Source organism: Psittacula echo (genome assembly GCF_963264785.1).
Source record: "Psittacula echo genome assembly, chromosome: 27".
NCBI lineage: Eukaryota > Metazoa > Chordata > Aves > Psittaciformes > Psittacidae > Psittacula > Psittacula echo.
In genome coordinates, this window is record NC_137762.1 from 3,548,974 (window position 1) to 3,562,051 (window position 13,078).

General features: G+C 57.9%; 2 protein-coding genes across 2 annotated transcripts; one reads left to right on the forward strand and one right to left on the reverse strand.

Moving 5' to 3' along the window:
* Positions 1-1,451: 1,451 nt before the first annotated feature.
* SMAGP (small cell adhesion glycoprotein) lies at positions 1,452-2,281 on the forward strand (the record flags this gene model as incomplete). Its single annotated transcript, XM_080635467.1, has 3 exons — positions 1,452-1,482; positions 1,788-1,865; positions 1,966-2,281. 3 exons carry the CDS (start codon positions 1,452-1,454, stop codon positions 2,136-2,138), a joined length of 282 nt encoding a protein of 93 aa, XP_080491593.1. The 3' UTR covers positions 2,139-2,281.
* A 579-nt stretch (positions 2,282-2,860) lies between these two features.
* DAZAP2 (DAZ associated protein 2) lies at positions 2,861-6,573 on the reverse strand. The gene is made up of 4 exons (XM_080635476.1): positions 6,452-6,573; positions 5,501-5,622; positions 4,621-4,857; positions 2,861-4,219 (listed from the first exon to the last, which is right to left on the reverse strand). The coding sequence occupies exons 1-4, from the start codon at positions 6,462-6,464 to the stop codon at positions 4,091-4,093; spliced, it is 501 nt and encodes a 166-aa protein (XP_080491602.1). The 5' UTR covers positions 6,465-6,573; the 3' UTR covers positions 2,861-4,090.
* Positions 6,574-13,078: the final 6,505 nt, after the last annotated feature.

Here is a 13,078-nt window from a genome sequence, read left to right on the forward strand (position 1 = left end):
TTGGCATGAGAGCAAGAATGAGGAAGATTAGGGGGTGGTTCTTATACAACCCCTGCGTGGCTTGAAAAACAAATAGAGATCCATGGGGATCCGGTGCGCCGGGACGTGAGTCACTGCTCCCTGTCAGCCCCCGGAGGCTCTGACCCGCGGCAGCTGGATCCCGGCTGGATCCCGGCCCAGCGAGGTAACCTTGGCACAGCAACACATCCCAGGGATTGGAGCATGGTGCTCCTTCCCGCCCGGTTTAAGCCTCTGCTGGGTCCCAGCTCTCCATTTCCAGGTGCTGTGGGCATGGAACTGGTTTGTGTTTCCCATAGGTAGCGCTGAACACTCCCAAGAAGCCCTGTCCCCATCTTGCACCGGCTCCTGCCCATCCAGCAGCACCTTCTCCTCTTCTCCCTTCCATCCCAAGCTTCCATGCTGGGGGAATGTGACCCATGTCCTGCCCCGAAGCCGCTCGGGGGAATCTTGTGGTTGGCTTTGGAAAGTGCATTTAAGCTCCCTGGCGCCCAGACATCGCCACCAGAGGAGCCCAATGAGCTTTAAAGTGAAGCTGGGATTAAAGCAAAGCTGGGTTTAAAGTGAAGCTGGGTTGAAATTAAACTGGGTTTAAAGTGAAGCCGGGTTTAAAGCAAAGATGGGATTAAAGAAAAGATGTGTTTAAAATAAGATGGGTTTAAAGCAAGGCTGGATCTAAAGCGAAGCTGGATCTAAAGCGAAGCTGGGTTTAAAGCAAAGCTGGGTTTAAAGTGAAGCTGGGTTTAAAGTGAAGCCGGGTTTAAAGCTAAGCCGTGTTTAAAGCGAAGCTGGGTTTAAAGTGAAGCCGGGTTTATTGAGCTGGTGGCTTGTGCCAGCCTGGGCTTGAGCTTGGGGTGAAGTTGTTGGGGATCTGGCTGCGACTTGGGTGCTGGTCCCTGCCTGGTGGGAGACGGTCCCCACAACTCTCCCACGCTCTGGGAAGGGGGAAATGCTCTTCCCCACTTCCTGTGGCAGCCCTCGAAAGCAAAACTGCTGCTGGGGGGATGTTGTGCAACCCCCGAGTCACGAGGGCACCAATGAATCCCAGTGCGGCTGCGGGTTTAGCATCACCCAGCCCGTGCGCTGCATCCCGAGGGCTCGGCACCGCCGGCAGGGAGGTCGTGGTTTAGCAGCTTCCGTAGTGCAGGAAGAACATTCCCGCTGCAGCATCGGCCCCGGGACGGCAGCGGGAGGATCCGGGAGGAGTTAGGGGCGATCTGAAGCTCTCCGAGCTTGAGAGGGAATCGCAGAGTCAGTGCCTGGGGTTTTCCTGCGTTCCCCAGCCCGCTCCTCACCTCCCCACCAAGCCCTTGGCTCCGGCTGGCGCTGCCCGGCCGTGCCCTGCGCCGGGTGCTCTGTGAATTCATCACTTGTGTGCTGGGTTTTGGCAGCTCTGAAGGAGCCCAGACCTTCCCCTGGGAGGAGCCGATGCCATGGAAGGGGATCAGCCCCCTCTGACTGCAGGTGAGTGCCCCGGGACAGCTCTGCCCTGTGTCCTTGCAATGGAACCCCTGGTGAGACCTTGCCCAGGGCCACTGCCTGCCCGGTCCAGCTATGCCTGGCTCAGAGCTGGGTCAGGACCTGCCTTGCTCACCTTCTCCTCCCTCCTTCTGTCCTGGTTTGATGAAGCAAGTGGGAGAGCAGTGTTCAAGGCCAGGCTGGACGGGGCTTGGAGCAACCTGCTCTAGTGGGAGGAGGCAGGGGCTTGGAACTGAATGAGCTTTAAGCTGCTTTCTAACCCAAACCGTTCCATGATTCTATGATCTAAGAAGAGCTGACAACCCCCTTCCTGAAGAAGGCTCACTCTCCACCTCTCCATGAGGACGCCAACACCGTGGTCATCGCAGGTAGGGCTTCTTGCCACATCCACCCCATTTACCGAGGAGCAGCTCGGTACCAACCACCCAAGGGCTACCCCCTGCTCCCCCCTCTGCTTTCTCCTGGCAGTTGTCATCACGTTGGTGTTCCTCACCCTGCTGACGGTCCTGGTGGTGATCATCATCTACCTGTACAGAAACAAAGGCAGCTACCTCACCTACGAGCAGCCGGCAGCAGAGACCGACGTGGCGGTGCAGATGGAGGATGCTCCAGCCAAAGAGAAAGAAGAGTATTTCATCTAAGGCAGGGCTCCAGCGCGCACCTCTCATGCTCTCGGGGCCGAACTCCCTGGAGTTGGGGATTTCCGAGCTGCTTTTTAATTGTTTTCCTTAATTTATTAAGCCAAGCATGGAAGGAAACCCCCCAGGGATGTGTCAGAGCTTTGCCCATCACTGCCTGCCCGGAGCACACCAAGGGCAGGAGGAGAGCAGCACCCCCCAGCCCCTCCCTGCAGTGCCTTCAAATACAACCCAGTGACAAACTGAGTCCCTGTTATTTTCTTTGCCCTTAGCTCAAACCCCACATGAAGTTCCTCTTATGGGATGGGGTGATGGACTCGGCTGAGTTGGAGGTGAAGGTGAAGCCTACAGGTAAAACAGGCTGATGGGTCATGCAGTGAAAGCCCCACTGCAGCCCACAAACCCTGGGGCTGCTCATCCCTGACCTCAGAGGGCTCGGGGTTGGCTTCATCCAGAGGCAGCTTTAGCACCTGCCCATGGGCTCAGGCAGGTGGAGAGTGGTTTCCCTCTGCTTGTGCTCAGAACAAAGCAGGGGCAAGGGGCAGTTCCTCCCATCCCTCGTCTGCTCCTTGCTCAAGGCACTTCCTCCTTTAAACCAAGCCCCAAAACCCCCTCAAAGGAGGAAGCTCGCCAGTGAAGAGGAAATCAATGCAGAAGCCCTGAGGCTTGCGATGGCCAGCGCCAAGGGGGTTTATCTGGGAGCTAATGCAAAGTGGCTCCTTCAGTCAAATTTTCAAAATAGTCTTTATTCTACGTCTTTTTAGTATAAAAAAATCCACAAGTTAAGTGCACCACAGTGTATACAGAGAGAGACGTAATGCCGAGCTTCCTAACAGTCAGTTGATGGTTAAACACAACAGGGACAAGACAGGTTTAGATTCAACTGAAACCTCAAGATAAAATATATCTGAATGTGGTATTTGTCTTCATAAAACAACAACAACGACAACAAAAAAACACCTCAAAACCAAACCCAAAACACAAAGGATCCCTGAAATATTCTTCTTACCCCTAATAAGACTTCATTGTTTTTAAAGTATGCATTCAGAAACCAAGCCATTGACCCGGCTCATCCGGGTGTTGATGGACAGATGCTGCGCACCCGCGGGCAGATGGTAACCACCCGCTCTGTTTGAACAACAGCCTGAAGGAGTGTTGGTGTCAAGACACCAGTGGAGTTTGAAAGCAAGGAAGAAGGTTGGTTATTAAGCATCGCTCTAAAAGCCTCATTAGCACTGAATGAAAGGAACATGAGCTGCATTGTGTTTCTGGCACCAAAGCATGGCTTTGATTAGATCTAGTGTGCAAAGAAATCCAAGGTTACTTGGAGTGTCTAAAACCAATCCCATGAGCCGCCAGCTGCAAACCTGCCTGGAGGGAAGCGATGGGCGAGCAGGGAGCGCTCCCAGGGATCCGTCCTCAGTGAGGCCAGGAAGGAAGGATTCATCCTCAGTGAGGTCAGGAAGGAAGATGTGCCAGGGTGCCCTGCCTGCTGCTGGGAATCGCTGTTCTCCCCAGCCCCTTTGCTTCGGTGGAAGGGAAGCCCGGGTGGTTGTGGCTCTGGGTGCAATGGACCCAGAAGAGCAGGAAGGGAACGGGGAAGCGGATCCGCTCCCTCATCCATCCCAAAGCCAGTGTGGAAGGAGCTGATTCCTATGAGCTCAGCGCTGTGGTGAATGAAAGGAAGAGGCAGGGCTGCTGAGCTCCCATTCATCCCATGGATTAATCCCCCCTCCCGCTCCAGCAGAGGCACCACCAGCATCACCAGGGCTTCGCGCTTCACCTCAACGTGCCTGCAGGCACCAAACCAGGAGGCACCTCACCGCTTCGTGTCTACTCTGCAACTTCAGGTTAATATGGACTAAAGCAGTTACATCGTGAGAAGTGCTGACAGAATGTGATGTCTTTCCTTACACAAATGTAGCCCCCCCTCTCCCCCCCTTCCCCTTCCTTCTTCACCAGATAGTGTAGCCGCCGTCTGAGCCTCCCAGGAAGAAGTTGCCCTTCCGTTGTGTCACCAAGACGTTGGCTCCCTGCATTACAGCCAGCTGGGCGGCGTTGGGGGGACAGCCAGGAGGGGGGGGCTGGAAGAGAGAGAAAGGAGAGGCAGGGGGTAGCTGAGGTCACTGGGACAAAGCCATCACTCCCAGTCTGTTGCTAACCAAGCAAAGATAGAGCCCAGGAGCTGATGGGAGCCCCCAGGTTAGACACAAGTAGGAGCCTACTCTTGGCCCAAATGATGGATCAGGTTAAGATATGTTTTCCTCACGAAACAAAGGACATCTCCCCCACATCTCTGCAAACATCCAACGCTGAAGCACGCAGGGGTTTACAATCATAGAATCGTGGAATAGGTTGGGATGGAAGGGACCTTAAAGCTCCTCCAGTTCCAACCCCTTCCACTGGAGCAGGTTGCTCCAAGCCCCTGAGCCTTGAGCACTGCCAGGGACGGGACATACAGTTCTGCAGACAAAGTTATACTCACAGGGATGCTGGCGGTTCCACCAGCTCCAAACCTCGCTCCGGCATCAAAGCCACCTTCAACAAGGACCGTCGATCCCGGGGGATAAACCGGTCCCACAGGATAGTATGCCATCGGGACCGAGGAGCTGAGCGGACCCACAGCCACCGACTGGGCCATGGGCAGGAAGACCCCCGGGTACGCTGCAGACATGGTGGGCACGGTGGCAGCCCCCAGCGGCACAAAGCTGGGACGGTAAAGCTGGGGAGAAAAGAAGCCACGCAGGGAAGTTGAGAGACGTAATTCATGGAATGCTGTGAGTTGTGAGGGACCTCAGCTTCTTCGACCACAGCTTCCCTGGGCACCTTGTGCCAGCGCCTCAGCACCCTCACAGGGAAGAGCTTCTGCCTAAGAGCTCAGCTCAGTCTCCCCTCGGGCAGGTTCAAGCCATTCCCCTTGGCCTGTCCCTACAGGCCCTTGTCCCAAGCCCCTCTCCAGGTTTCCTGCAGCCCCTTTAGGCACTGAAGCTGCTCTCAGGTCTCCCCTTCAGGAGCCTTCTCTTCTCCAGGCTGCCCCAGCCCAGCTCTCTCAGCCTGGCTCCAGAGCAGAGCTGCTCCAGCCCTCGCAGCATCTCCATGGCCTCCTCTGGCCTCGCTCCATCAGCTCCACGTCCCTCTTGTTCTGCTGCCCCAGAGGTGGGTCATGACTGCAGGGGGGGTCTCCCCTTCCCGCAGCAGAGGGGCAGGATCCCTGAGCCGCTGCTCACGCTCTGGGGGTGCAGCCCAGCACACGATGTAGTGGAAGGTGTCCCTGCCCTGGGCTTGGAGCTGGAGGAGCTCTAAGGTCCCTTCCACCCAACCCATTCCATGACAAAACAAAGCCTTCAGAGCAGCATCCCACCTACCTCGGAATAAGCAGGAGGTGCGTCTGTGTAGGGTGGCGGCTGTGGCAGGGGCACGCTCTGTGGGTACACGGCGGCACTGGCCGGAGCCTGCACAGGGTAGGAGGGCTGGGTGGGATATTGTCCTGCAGGGAACAGGGGGGTCAGACCCAGGTTTCGGGGGGCGGGGGGGGTGGTACCACCCATCACCTCTGCTTCACAGCCCAAACTCAGCCCCTTCCTCTGGCCCGGGGGGGCTGATGGTGTCCCCCCCGGCTACCCCATGGCCCCCCCGGGTGCCCCTGCCCCACTCCCGCCGCTGTGTGTGGGGAGAACTGCCCCCCATCCACGTTGCCCCCAGAGCAAAGGGATCTCCCCCACTGCGAACACCCCCCCTCGTCATCCCGGGGTCCCCCTTGTGCCACCCCGACCGCCCCCCCCCCCGTTACGTCACCCAGAGGGGCTCCCGCACCCGCCATAAGATGGGGTCCATTCTGACGTCATCCAGGGGATTCCCTACGTCAGCGGGGGGGTCTCCCACACCTCAGCACGCCCCCTTCTATCCCCCCTGCGTCACACGCCCACCCCCGGGGTCCCCCCCCCGGAGCATCCCCTACGTCAGCTGGGGGGGGGGTGCCCCCACCTCAGCTCGTACGTAATAGGGGGGATCCTTTACGTCTCACACCGCAGCCCCGTCCTACGTCACAAGGGGAGGGGTTCCCCCCCCCCTTCCGGCGCCCACAGGGTTAAAGCCGGACCAAGGCGCGCGCGTTGCCATGGCGCCCCGCGCGCGCCCCCCGCCCCGCTCCCATTGGCCGCCCCGCCCGCTCGCGCGGTCACGCGCTGCGGCGGCGCCGCCGCCCTTAAAGGGGCCGCGTCCCGGAGCGGCGCTGCCCGGTGCGGGGTTGGGGGGGGGGGGGGGTGGTGTGAGGTGTCCCGGTGGAACGGGGCGCGCCCCCGGTCCCTTGCCCTTGCCTTTGCCGTTCATGGCGGCGGCGGCTCCGGCGGGTCCCGCTGTGCCCGCGCCGCGCGCTCCCCGCTCGGTGTCACCGCGGCGCTGCGGGAGGGGGAAGGCCGCGGAAGGGGGGAAGTGTGGGGGGGTGGTGGGTGGGGTGGGGGCAGGAAGCGTGCGCCGCGCGCAGGCGTGCGCCGTGACGTCATCGCGCGCGGGGCGAGGCCGAGCGCTCTTAAAGGGGCCGGCGGGGGCCGGGGGGGGGGCGCCTGCGCGTAGAGGCCGGAGGCGGGGCAGGGGGGGAGCTCCAGCGGTGAAAGCGGTTCCTAAGCAGGGTCCTCAAGCAGGGAGCAGAGAGGGCATGGGGGTGGAAGGGGCCCGTAAGCAGGACCGGGGTTGGGGAGCCTCCGGGTAGGCCCAAGGGGTGAGAGGCCTGGAGGGGTCCCGAGCGGTGCGGGGGCCTCTGAGTGGAGCTGGGGAGGGGAATGGGGGTCCCGGGTAGGGAGAGGCCTGGGCCTTGGGGTTGCGGGGTTTGGAGGCGCCAGTATTGAGGGGGGACCATAACCAGGGTCCAGGGGGACCCAGCGCCATTGCCCTGCCAGGGCAGCACTGGTGGTGGCTGAGGGACCCCCGTGCTCCCCTGCTCCCACCTGAGCACCCCGTGGAAGAAGCTGCCTCCGAGCTCATGCATAAAAGATCAATGGAAGGGTTGGTAACCTCCAAGTCTTGGGAAGCTGAATGAAGCCCTAAGGCCTGAGAAGCCTCAGCGGGCAGAGCGGCTCCTCAGCACGGCGCCTGTGCTCACAGCAGCCTCAGCGCCAGGGTACGTTGGTTCTGCTAAGCCGTGCCCTTGGGGTTGTTGGTACAAGGCCTGAGTCCTCCCCAGGGCCCTCCACAGGAGCACATTTCCCCCTCTCTGCAGCAAGGAGTCCATAGAGGCCCTTCTTTTGGGCGGTGCCGTCCTGCCATGGGACCCGTTGGCATCAGCATGGTCTCCCCCAATGCATGTGGGGCACAAAAGCCACTGAAGCGACCACAGTCTCCCCTTCCTGCCCCAAGTGGAGCCAAAATGCTGCCAGGTAGCAGAAGATGGGGCCGTGTATGTGCATTCCTCAGGCTTGTTCTGCCCCCCTGTTCCCCTTCATCCAGCACCAGCACAGGAGAGGCCTCAGTGGGTTTATGGAAAGAAAGAGAGCACCTCTTTGTTTCAAGCACTCTTTTGCCTTGTATTTAGGGCTGCATCTGCAGGAGCTTGCAGTCATCGTCCAGTCCTGTTCAACAAAGCTCTGGCGTCTGTTTGGCTTAAAAACACCATGGGGTGAAAGGAGGGGAGGGAGGCTTCTAGTAATGACCTTAATGCATCTGGGGTGAGTTATGGGGCTTAAACACATCACAAAACTCTGCTGCAGGTGCTGCGTGCTGCTGATCTGCCAGCAGAAGGTGCAGTTGGAGGGCTGGAGCTGTGCACAGAAGGTATGGGGGAACCCAGTTCTATGCGAAGCCTTGTGCAGAACAGTGATGTATATCGACAGCAATGAAAAGAGCACAAGAAAGTGTACACCCCCCCTGTGATAAACTTTCTGGCTGCGTTTGGGCCAGAGTTGAAGGGCACAGCTCTTTGCCAAGCTCGTTTCCAGGCATCTCAATCAAGAAGATCATTGTTCTCCTCCCTATTTAAGTGACCTCCTCATGAATAATGTACCGCCTGCCTGATGAATATGCACGCTGCCTGGTGTGCCTGGGAGGGCTCCATCAATAATTCATGCCTGGAGATGTCCTTCACCTTGCAGCTGTGCAGGAACTGGAAAAAATAATACGAATAATTGGAAAATTACCCTTGAAAGTGGGAGAGGAGGTGGCTGGAAATCTGCCCTGGGAAACGTGGAATGGGGGGGTGTAAAGTGTGAGCAAAGGAAGTGAAGGGCAGAGCGTGTGTGTTCCCAAACCCAGCCCCAGGGCTCGCAGGATCTGCTCAGGATTAAGCCCCTTCAGCAGCTCCTGGCTTCAGACCCTGAGTTATTCCAACAAATGGGCTTTTTCCCACTCTCCCCCTCTCATTACGCGGAAAACTTCCTTGCAAAGGAAGCATGAAGCGCTCTGCGAGGTGGGAAAGGCGAGGAGAATGGGTTCGCATTCAGTGGAGCCGGGCTGTTTGGGAGGCCCCTGCCTTCACATCCTTTGGGGTTGTTTTCAGATGCATTTTCACTGCTGATCACCTCCGTTAAGGGCCCTCCTGGGACTCCAAGGGGGGGGAAAAACCCCACTGAATTAAGTGAAAAGCTCTGACTCATCCTGAATGGTCCTTGTGCTGCATGAGCACCTTGTGCCCAAGCAGCCAGGGAGCCCCCAGCATCCTGGCCTGGCTCAGCACCAGTGCGGCAGCAGGGCCAGGGCAGGGATTGTGCCCCTGCGCTGGGCACTGGTGAGGCTGCAGCTCGAGTCCTGTGCTCAGCTCTGGGCCCCTCACTGCAAGAGAGACCTTGAGGGGCTGGAGCGGGGCCAGAGAAGGGCAATGGGGCTGGTGCAGGGCCTGGAGCCCAAGGGTGATGGGGAAGGGCTGAGGGACCTGGGGGGTTCAGATGGAGAAGAGAAGGCTCAGGGGGGACCTGATGGCTCCCTACAAGTGCCTGAGAGGAGGATGGAGCCAGGAGGGGCTGGGCTCTGCTCCCAAGGAACAAGGGATGGGACAAGAGGAACCGGCCTCAAGCTGCACCAGGGCAGGTTTAGATGGAGCTGAGGAACAATTCCTGCCCCAGAGGGTGCTCAGGCATTGGAACAGGCTGCCCAGGGCAGGGCTGCAGGCACCGGCCCTGCAAGGGTTCACACCCTGTGGGGACGAGGCCTCAGTGCCATGGGTTAGGGGTGGCCTTGGCAGGGCTGGGGAATGGTTGGACTTGATCTTGAAGCTCTTTTCCACCCTGGTTGATTCTCGGCTTCTATGCTTCTAAAGCCTAAATGGCTGAGTCTGCCTGTTGGGATGAGCTGGAAGTCCTTATTTCCACAGCCCAGGGTTATTGAAGCAGAGTGTGTGGGATAATCCCCGTTGTTTGCTCCTTAGCGCAGCAAAGCTGAAGCAGCAGTCAAAACTGAGCTCATTGCAGTGCCCTTATGAGCAGATCTGTGAAACTTTACTGTGTGTAATCAGGGTGAAGAGGTACTTGGAGGCAGGGAGCACCCTCTGCGTGCAGGGCTATAATTAATTGCATAGGAGTAATGAAGAAGCAGTTGTTAATTACTGCCTGATGGCTTCCACCATGGGAAGTGCTCTCCTTCCTCCCCCCCCCCTGAAATCCAGGGGGTTCTCTCCTTGCCTTTGCCAGGACAGGATTTCACCCAACGCCACGCCACGGCCTGGAAGTTCTCATGGAAACCTGGGAGCCTGTTTCCAGCTCGGAGGCGAGAAGCGAGGCTGAGGCTGGATCTATCCCAGCACCAACAAACCTGCGTTAAACCCCCCTGTGCTTAAGCTCAGGCTCAGGACGTTTGTGTGCAGCTGGCGTCGCTTTGCCATGGGGGAGCCAAAGTCCTGGCTTGCTTGTTCCGGGACAGTTCCTGGAACAGCTGGAATAAGCATCTCCGTGGCATGTGTGGGGCTGGAGGCCTTCCTGGAGCAAATCAGACGTGGCAGAAGGGGCAGGGTCAGGTGCAGAGCCTCCTCTGCCCCATGGCTGCGGGTGCTTGTGGGCATGGCCAGGGAAGCTGCGCTGTTCCTTTGGGCAGGAGCTGTCGTCACAGAGGAGCTCCGGAACAAAGGGCACATTCTTGCAGTCAGCAGTTTAGTTTCGGAGCTCTTCCTGTCACCCAGTGCATTAATCCCCCCCTTCCGAAAAGAGCTCTTTTCCTGCAGGCAGAAAAAGCTTTCCAGCCCTCCTAAAGTCAATTCCCCTTCAAGCAGCATTAAAATGCACCGAGAGCCCTTTCCCGATGTGCATTGTATTAGGCGTTATGGCAATGTATGGAAATGAGCCTGGATCCAATGAGATGGAAGCATTTAAATATTCATCATGCCAGTACAGCATATGCAAAGCAGGCTCTGGGCAGGGCTGGGCCGAGCTGCTTTCATTTGCTTTCCTGTGCCTAATGAGGCTGGTAATGACGCGCTCGGCGCTGGGGCTGGAGCTGCGTGGGGCTGCAGCGGCCGGGGCTCGTCGGTGCTAAAGGCATTGCATTCGGTCAAGACGGAGGGGCTGGGTCAGCGCAGGTGATGCTCAGCCAAGAGACCCTCCTGTGCACGCAGGGAGGGACGTGGGGTGGGTGCAGCCACGCGCTGGGTTTGCACTTCTTTCGCTGCTAGGTCCGTGCTAATGTGGCCGTTCCCTCACGGGTGATGGGAAGAGCGCTGTGGTTGTCAGTATCTTATGATTGAAAGCCCCATTTGATTCCTCAGGCTCCTTAGCTGTGTGGAATCCCACCTCTCTTCTCATCCTTCCATAGCCTGGTGGTGGTTATTCACCTGTTTCCAGCAGGTATCGTTGCTTGCCGTGGGAAGCTTTATGGCCTGTCCAAAACCAGCTAGAAGAGCACACAAAACTTTTTATGATCTCTTGTTATGATTTATTATCATCAGACCCCCCCTGCAGTCCTGAGCCAGCTCTGGGGCAGCAGCACAAGGACTGGACCTGTTGGAATGAGCCCAGAGGAGGCCATGGAGCTGCTGCGAGGGCTGGAGCAGCTCTGCTCTGGAGCCAGGCTGAGAGAGCTGGGCTGGGGCAGCCTGGACAAGAGAAGGCTCCTGAAGGGGAGACCTTAGAGCAGCTCCAGTGCCTAAAGGGGCTGCAGGAAACCTGGAGAGGGGCTTGGGACAAGGGCCTGTAGGGACAGGCCAAGGGGAATGGCTTTAACCTGCCAGAGGGGAGACTGAGCTGAGCTCTTAGGCAGAAGCTCTTCCCTGTGAGGGTGCTGAGGCGCTGGCACAGGGTGCCCAGGGAAGCTGTGGCTGCCCCATCCCTGGCAGTGTTCAAGGCCAGGTTGGACACAGGGTCTTGGAGCAAGCTGCTCCAGTGGAAGGGGTCCCTGCCCTGGCAGGGGTTGGAGCTGGGGGAGCTTTAAGGTCCCTCCCAACCCAATCCATTCTGTTATTCCAGGTGTGGTGAGAAAGGGACTCAGTCCATCAGCTCTTTCTGCAGGGATGGTGGGATTCATCCAGCTCACAGGGATGGGAAAGAAGGAAAACTGATTTGGCTTTCTCAAGCCCTGCTTGTTTTCGAGAGGTGCTGAGCTGTTACGTTGGAGTTTTTGTGCCTTCCCTCCTCTTTTCCTGCCGGGAGCTAAGAAGGAAGTTCCAATTCTAAACCAGATACAGAATGAAGATGAGCATCTTCTCTGCTTCCTTTCTCTTTAATGATTCCGTGATGCTCTAATTGGGCTAAAAGTTGCCTTCAAAAGCCGCAGAACTGCACCTGTGCTTCTAATGAGCTTTGCAATTACAGGAATAGCTTCATCTTCCTTTTAATTAGGCAGTGACAAGGTGAAAGTTGCACCTGAGTTCCTTTTGTGCTGCTGGTTTCTTCGCTCCGGCCCCCAGTGCGCAGCTTGGCAGAGTCCCTGCGCCGGGGTTAATTCCCAGACCTCGCACAGGCTGCGGGATCCTGCCTGGAAGCTCACCTGAGCAGCAGGAGTCGGAGCCTCCGGTAGCACATTCCCCCCTGGAGACACCCGGAGCAAATCACATCCGTGGCCTGGGAACTCCGACTGCAGCCCCGCAGCCTCCCAGGGTCACCCTCACGCTTGGCACTGGAGGGCAGCCACACGTGGCCGGTGTGATCCCCGTATCCCATTGTCCCTGCAGGAATCCCAGGATCCTGCAATGGTTTGGGTTAAAGCGCATCCAGTTCCAGCCCCTGCCACTCCATCTCCTCTTGGCCATCGAGCCATTGACCACAACTCTGCACGGGCCATCCAGGCAATTCCTTATCCACCAAGTGCTCCGTCCATCAAATCCATGTCTCTCCGGTTTAGAGACAAGGATGTTGTGCAGGACAGTGTCAAATGCCTTGCACAAATCCAGGTAAATTCCATCCTTATCCACCAACACTGTGGCTCCATCATAGAAGGCCACCACATTTGCCAGCCAAGGCCTGCCCTTAGAGATGCCATGGTGGCTGTCACCAGTCCCCCTCTGTTGTCCATGTGCCTTAGCATGTTTTCCAGGAGGATCTGCTCCATGATCTTAGGATCATGGAATCATGGAATAGTTTGGGTTGGGAGGGACCTTAAAGCTCCTCCCGCTCCAACCCCTGCCATGGGCAGGGACCCCTTCCGCTGGAGCAGGGTGCTCCAAGCCCCTGTGTCCAACCTGGCCTTGAACACTGCCAGGGATGGGGCATCCAAACCTTCTCCATTCAACCCATTCCAATGTCCCAGCACCCTCACAGGGAAGAGCTTCTTCCTTATCTCCAACCTGACCTTCCCCTGTCTCAGTCTGAACCCATCTGGGGGGGATATTTCCCCTTTTCCAGGCAGGAAGGTGCTGCTGCGCACAAGGGGGTGCTGGTGGCTCCGTGCATCCTCCCTTTGGGACTCCACATCTGTCCGCAGGTTCTGTTCATCCCATGGAAATCAAGAATCCCCCTTTTCAGAGCAGCTCCAGCCGTGGGATCCAAAGCCAGCGGAGGGCAGGAGCCCATGGATCTGCTCATCCCTGGGATGTG

Coding starts and splice junctions, on each gene's coding strand:
- DAZAP2 (XM_080635476.1), bottom strand. Junction 4,858..5,500: donor CACCTCCTGCTTATTCCGAG/GTAGGTGGGATG, acceptor TTTTCTCCCCAG/CTTTACCGTCCCAGCTTTGT. Junction 4,220..4,620: donor GTGGAACCGCCAGCATCCCT/GTGAGTATAACT, acceptor TCTCTCTTCCAG/CCCCCCCCTCCTGGCTGTCC.